A 7,105-nucleotide genomic window follows, 5' to 3' on the forward strand; every position below is an offset into this window, starting at 1 on the left:
AATGTTTGCAATCTTATATCCTTGTTATTCAAACTTCTTTTTTAATTACTTGCACTTAAATCCTTACCTATGCAGCCGTATTACAAAACGAACCCCTAACGATAAAAAGTAACAACTACCCTAAAGCGAAGTAGTTTTTTCCAGTTGGCCCCACTCCGAAATGCCCCAAATCTAAATCCAATGGAAGATCATGCCAATCGTAAGAAAACGCGTCGATCCAACGGTCATTATAGAGCTGGAGGAAGAAATCAAAATGGGTTCCGCTTTTGGCACTTTGAAATCGTATTATTATTATTATTATTATTATATTTTTCTCGACAAAGAAAGGCCAAACCCCTCGAACCCCACCGCCTATGGCGACGTTGCCCTAAAAAAAAACATTCTCTCGCTCACTCTCTCTTTCTCTCTCATAAATTCTCCCGCCGTGTTTATAAGCTGGAGTTTACAGTTCTTACCGAGAGAGAGGAAGATGGGGAGCAGTACAAATGGCGTCGTTGGCTGCAGCAGTACCGGAGCGGTTGATAAAGGAGTTGATTTTGCAAATTACTTCTGTACTTACGCTTTTCTTTACCACCAGAAAGAGATGCTCTGTGATCGAGTCCGCATGGACGCTTATTACAATGCTATTTTTCAGAACAAGCATCATTTCCAAGGAAAGGTAACGTCTTTTCTTATTCTTCTTTCCCTTTTTATTTAATACCCTTTTGTTGAAGTGCTACTTACAGTAAATGAGAAGGTTTTTTTTGGCTTAAAGTATAGAACTTGAATCCAAATGTGATAGAAAAGAAACCCTTTTCCTTTTGGGTATTAACTTATTGAGTTGCTGTAATTTATTATGAAAGGGGATGCAATTGGCTGTTATTATTTTTTGTTCGATAGGCCTAAAAGTTTACTCTATTTTTTCCTTTCAAATTTTGCTACTCGTTAGTGGAGATAAGACTTGAGGAAGCTATGAAAATGTTAAAATTTTTAAGCAGATACTTTTTATATTACCATAGTTTTTTTTTTTTTTTTGGTGGAAATGAGATAACCTTTGAGCTTTATAGACTAGAAAAAAATGAAAATGAAGAATTTGAGACGATTGCTTAAATTTTTTATTGATCATATTATTTGGGAAGTTTTTGTTCTTTAATAATGTTAAATACTGATAGGAAACTAATTTGTTGAGTACTGGTGAAGACTGTGTTGGATGTAGGAACAGGTAGTGGCATTCTTGCCATCTGGTCTGCCCAAGCTGGTGCAAGGAAGGTCTATGCTGTTGAAGCAACTAAGATGTCGGAACATGCCCGGTCTCTTGTTAACGCAAACAATCTTCAAGACATTGTTGAAGTAATTGAGGGCTCTATGGAGGAGGTCGTCTTGCCAGAGAAAGGTTGGTATCATTAGATTATACTTGTCAGTTAATCCGGATTTTTTTTTTTGAATGAGTATTTCAAATTTTTTCCTCTGATCTTAGATTTTGATTAATGGACAGTTGATGTGATCATCTCCGAGTGGATGGGTTACTTTCTTCTGCGTGAGTCTATGTTTGACTCTGTGATATGTGCTCGTGATCGTTGGCTGAAGCCAACTGGAGTCATGTAAGTAATGAACTGTTTAGAAGTTTACTTCACCTTTATCATTTTTTAATTTTTTTGGTGTCTCATGTTTTATTAATTAGGCATTTTTGTTTATTTTTATGAGCTTTAATTTACCTTTGTCTCTGTGCCTATGTGACATGTGCTCTGTTTCTTAAGCAACTTCCTATAAAATTGAGGTGACTCAGCCATCCAAAACTTTCTTATTGACTGGTTAATCCTACATCATTGTAATAATACTCCACCTAAAAGCTTCAATTACTGAACTTTTGTACTGGATAGCATTAATAAGTATGGGTATATGTATGCCCTTTTTTTTTCCTTCTTCTTTCTAGAAGGGAAGTATTGTTGATGTAAAGCTTAAGTTGGTACTTTGATACATTTGAGAGTACTCTCAGATTCTTGGATGAAAGATTGAGCAATTTGGTCTTATTTGAGGCACTTTTAAATTGCAAGAAGGTGGTTACTAGTAGAGGTGTAATCATCGAGTTTGAGTTGATACAGTATTAAGTTTGAACTCGAGCTCAATTCGAAATTCGAGACTTGAAACTTGGTTCGAACTCGATCGAGTGTTTTTTTAGCTTGATCATGACGAGAGATAGAAATCGAGCTATTCGAGTTCGTTCGATTAAGCTCAATTAATATGTAAAAATAAGCTCGATTATTATATTTGACAAAAACTCGATTATTTGTGCTCGAGCTCGAGTTCAAGATATTTTATTAATTAAAATAATTAGAATATATTTAAATATAAAAGCTCGATTAGGCTGGTGAGTTATTCGAGTCAGGTATAAAAATACTCGAACTTAACTCGATCGATAAGTCAAGTTACTCAAGCTCGAGTTCAACTCGATAATAACCAAGCCAAATTCAAGTTTTATTCGAGTCGATTTCGAATAGCTTGTGAGTACTAATATATCATTTACACCCCTAGTTACTTGCTCCGTGGTTTTGGTGGGATAAACTTTAGACCTTATGGCATATACAAAGATGATTATTGACAAAGTAAAAACTGAGGGATGTCAGCTTGAACTTGCTGAAAAATGCATGCACATGGGCCTTAGCTAAATACTAAGGTAGGGTGCAGATGGGTATCTTGTCAATAAAAAATTCTAGAAAATGAATAAATAAGATATAGATGTGATGTAGTTTAATTTGACTCTTACATGTCTGCGGAGTTTCCTGTACTTTACTATTTTCTCTGTCATATAATATCAGTATTTTGCTTGAGCAGCTGCTTGTAATATTTGTTAACCTCTTGAGTATTCTTTACATATTTTGCAAACTCAAAATCTTACAAACAAATTTTTTAGGTATCCTAGCCATGCTCGCATGTGGGTATCACCTATCCGGTCTAGTTTGGTGGATCAAAAGAAAAATGATTATGAAGGAGCAATGGATGACTGGTATGGGTTTTTGGAAGATACAAAAAATTCCTATGGTGTTGATATGAGTGTTTTGACAAGACCTTTTTCAGAAGAGCAGGAAAAATATTATCTGCAGGTGAGTTTTAAAATTTTCTGATGCCTTGGTGCCTTTGATTATTGTTATTTTTCAGTTTAGTTGCCAAGACAATATTTACTTTTTTTTTTCTTGCTGCTTAAAAATCAATGTTGGTTGGTATTTGGTAAACTAGCCCATTTTTTCTTGAAAAAGAACAAGGAGAAGAAGAGAGAAAAACCAAAATAGGAAAGACCTTTCCACTCTTTGGGTGTTGAAGCACTGTTTTGATGTCTTTAGTTGAGGGATAGCGAGACAGATCTGTATATTAGATGTTTTATGTCATTTGGATAAAATCTGGTTTGGTTCTGTGTCCTATTCATTATTTTAAAAGAAAAATCTATTAATTTGTATAGACATCATTATGGAACAACCTCCATCCACATCAAGTTATTGGGACAGCTGCTGTTATAAAGGAGATTGATTGTATAACTGCTACTGTAAACGACATCCTTCAAGTCACATCAAGTTTTTCATCAACCATCAGCATGGAGCACACTCGCCTCTGTGGATTTGCAGGATGGTTTGATGTCCATTTCCGAGTAAGTTGAGCCTCAACGTTCCTTGTTCTTCTGGATGATTGGATAAAGAGGCATTATGTGTACTAGAAAATTCTTGTTCTTATTTTGTACAACAGGGAAGACGGGAGGATCCAGCTCAGCAAGAAATTGAGTTAACAACTGCTCCTAGTTCAAATAATGGCACTCATTGGGGACAACAGGTCTGAATTGCTGAAATCCACACACATATTTCAACTATAAGTATGCATTTGCTAAAACGTCTAGGAATAATTTTAAAATTGTGCAATGGAATGTCAGTTCTAGAAAGCCTGATCAAGCAATTTGCTACTTGCCCTTCTGTCCTAATGTCATCCTAGCATTGCTTAATGACAGGTCAATTAATATTTATCCATTCATCGGGAGTCAGTGCTTGTTTCTCTGGGAGGCTTTGGTCTAGCTATGTTGCATATTGTTATGTTTTTGGAATTTTAGTTTGTTATGTACAGTGTTTGCTTCAGTTTCCTGATTTTTTTATCACTTTTTATTATTGGACAGGTTTTTCTCTTGCATCCTCCTGTGCATGTTGATGAAGGGAGCAATCTCAATGTTTATTTCTCAATGAACCGTTCTAAGGAAAACCATAGATTAATGGAGGTTGAGTTTGATGTTAAAATCAGCAAGCCTTCCGGCAAAATACTACCACCAATTATTAAGAAGTTCTACATAGAGTGAGGATGGCAATGAATTGCTGATTTTTTGGATTTCAACACTAAGGTATATCCAGCTACTTGATGGTACCACATTTACAAATTTGGTTATTACCCATATAAGGCTATCATCACATCCCTTTTCTTTTCTAATTATAAAACATGAGTTTGTGGGCTTTTGCTTGTGCCAGTTATATATTCCTCTTTGGTTCTTCCTGTGATATAATAACAATATGCTCTCATGCATGGAAGAACTTTTCTAGTTAATGGATTGCCCTTTTATTCCTTCTAGATGCACTAGTTATTAGACGTTAGAAAGCTATTAAATGTGCTGAACTTGTAAAGTTTTTGAGGCAAACTTTAGGAAGGAATTGGATTCTCTTGATAGTTTTTTTAAAGTATGAACTACAGGCAGCAATTTGAAGTCACCAAAATCAGTCTAGTTGCAGCTCTGGAAGTAAAAATAATAAAAATGTAGAAGAAAAAAAAATATAATTTGGTTAGTTGCTCATAGTTCTACTACCACATTTTATTCTGTGAATATCCTTAGCATAGGAAATTAATTTTAAATGCCAGAAAATTATAACAAAGGCATATTTTGTGGTTTTGAATTTTCCACTATGCCATTGGAGTATATTCTAGAAGTTTCCCATCTTTGTTGTTGCTTGCAAAATTAATTTATGGTTGTCTCATTTTTTTGGTCAAGAAGTCTTCAAGGTGATTTAACAGGAAGATTCTAACTCTGATCGTCATAAGCTAAAGGATTTTTACTCATTGGTGGTCACACAAAGAATACATGATTGAGAGGTAAATGCATAGGGAGCTCACTGCAGAATTCACTAGATGGAGAACTGATATTGCACTTTCTCAAATTGAATAGTTTTCCTTGTAGAAGTGGAAATTGATTTTTCTTTGGATATTGTGCAAGGGACAAATTATAATGTGTTGATCAAGCCAAAATCTAAATTATTGGAAATTTTGTCAACCTATGAATCATGATCTATTGGTATTCTAAGGAGTGGTTGTAACAAGGAAAGATATTACCCTTGTGGATATATATAGCAAGTATTGACTACTGACTGACTAGACGTCTTCAAACATGGCAGCCTGTGGCTTCTAAATTGCAAAGAGAAAAATGCCTTAAGTTTAGATTGGTCTGGTAAGATGCACTCATCCATACCTTTCAATGGAGGATCTGCATACATCTGTAACTTAATTTCCTGGTCTCAAGTTTGTTTTCTTCAACCTGGTATTTGGTTTTTACATTTTAAATTTGGCCGAGAGCTAAGAACTAGTGACTCTTCAAGACTTCAACTAGAAGCATATGCATGTCTGTTTGTTACTATCTCTGATTTCTTCGACTCAAATACAATCGGATTGGTAAAATTACCTGATGCTGAAGACGTCGATTGTTGATTACTGACGAGTGCTTACCTAGCAGATTTATGTGTGAATGTTCGATTAAAAAAGGTGCCTGTCCTCGTGATTTTTACCAGATACCATCTGCGTAGTGCATCGACTTCAATTTCAATCTCTTGCATTAAACGTTTCTTAGTCATGTGCACATGCATTGCGCCTTTAACTACATTCCAAGCTGCTTTTAAACTAAGCAAAATCCAGGAACCGTTGAAAACACTCACAACAGTAATGATTGTCAGACTCGGGAAGCTCAGAATCAGAGGCCAAAGCGCTTTAACGTTTTCTTAAACACCATTTCCTTTGGCTCTCGAAGAAATGTTATTTCTGTTTCTTACCTTAAATTAAGGCTTTAGACAACACACCAGTTACTACATCTAAGATCTTTGCCTCTTGAATTCAACCTGTGTAATTCTCTGCTTCTCTGGTTTATTTTTTATTTTCTCAACCGTCAATATGTACAGAGCATCATCATCATCATCATCATCAAGTAATGCTCGAGCCTCTGACGAGTTCTTTGTGAACTTGTCACAGGCTGCCATGGAATCATCGTCATCTCCACTCCTCAAAGCAGGAACATCGGATGATCACTTGTCAGAGTACGACAATCCCATCACTGAAACTACCAAAAAGGAAATTGCTTACCATCATCACAACTCAACGGGAAAGAAAGCCATTCACCTCATCCCAGTCGTATTAATTCTTTGTGCGTTAACTTTATGGTTTTTCTCTCGCCCTGCAGGTAACATATGATGAAGAACACCATTAATGCTCCATTTTTAATTCAGTTGGCAGTAGTGGGTGATTATTTCTCGCTTTTTTTCTTCCTCTCTGGAAATTCTGGCCTCGTATCAATTAATTGTATTCTATAGCTTGTTTATCAACGTAGTCAATTGATTTCAGTGAAATTATGTTTCATGTTTAAATTACTAAATTAAAGTTACATCACTCAAGCCAGGTAAATGAACTGAAATCGGGACAGAAGAAGTGGAAATAAAAATCCTAATCAATAATCATCTGTTTCTGGTAGAGTGACATAGATTCAAAACTGAGTAAGTTCAAACGTCTTACCATCTTAAAGTGTTATTTGATAAAAAAAAAGAAAGAAAAGAAAAAACCCGTTGATGGTTTCTACTTTATTTCTACCTACATTATCCAAAGCAGGGCAAGTAGTAAAAAAATAAAAGAATGTGCTGCTAATTGTTTCTTGATAATACATTTTCGTGTCTTGAGAAGTGAGATAGAAAATATTTTATCGTCTATCTTTTTCAACCTATAAATGTTCCATAAAATCCCTTTTTCAAATTAGACAATACCTTTGATTTTCTTTTGGATATGTACCTAATAATAATATACTACTGCTGATACTACTGCTACTAAAATAAGTTCACAGTCCGTCATTTCT

General features: G+C 35.2%; 1 protein-coding gene across 6 annotated transcripts; it reads left to right on the forward strand.

Annotated features, from left to right (window-relative positions):
* Nucleotides 1–287: 287 nt before the first annotated feature.
* Nucleotides 288–6,626, forward strand: LOC111285062 (protein arginine N-methyltransferase PRMT10-like). Of its 6 annotated transcripts, none has more exons than XM_022874288.2 (8): nt 288–658; nt 1,180–1,372; nt 1,475–1,580; nt 2,891–3,080; nt 3,434–3,619; nt 3,715–3,798; nt 4,133–4,351; nt 4,994–5,367. In XM_022874288.2, exons 1-7 carry the CDS (start codon nt 470–472, stop codon nt 4,307–4,309), a joined length of 1,125 nt encoding a protein of 374 aa, XP_022730023.2. In that variant the 5' UTR covers nt 288–469; the 3' UTR covers nt 4,310–4,351; nt 4,994–5,367. The 6 variants fall into 6 exon arrangements, 5 of the variants coding, with proteins under 5 accessions (XP_022730023.2, XP_022730024.2, XP_089618722.1 ...); XM_022874289.2 differs by lacking the exon at nt 4,994–5,367 and adding an exon at nt 6,165–6,626 and having other exon boundaries at nt 302–658; XR_016343006.1 differs by having other exon boundaries at nt 306–658; nt 3,971–4,351.
* The last annotated feature ends 479 nt before the right edge of the window (nt 6,627–7,105 follow it).

Source organism: Durio zibethinus, chromosome 6, assembly GCF_047325235.1.
Source record: "Durio zibethinus cultivar Kanyao isolate XHJ-2024 chromosome 6, ASM4732523v1, whole genome shotgun sequence".
In the NCBI taxonomy this organism is placed as follows: domain Eukaryota; kingdom Viridiplantae; phylum Streptophyta; class Magnoliopsida; order Malvales; family Malvaceae; genus Durio; species Durio zibethinus.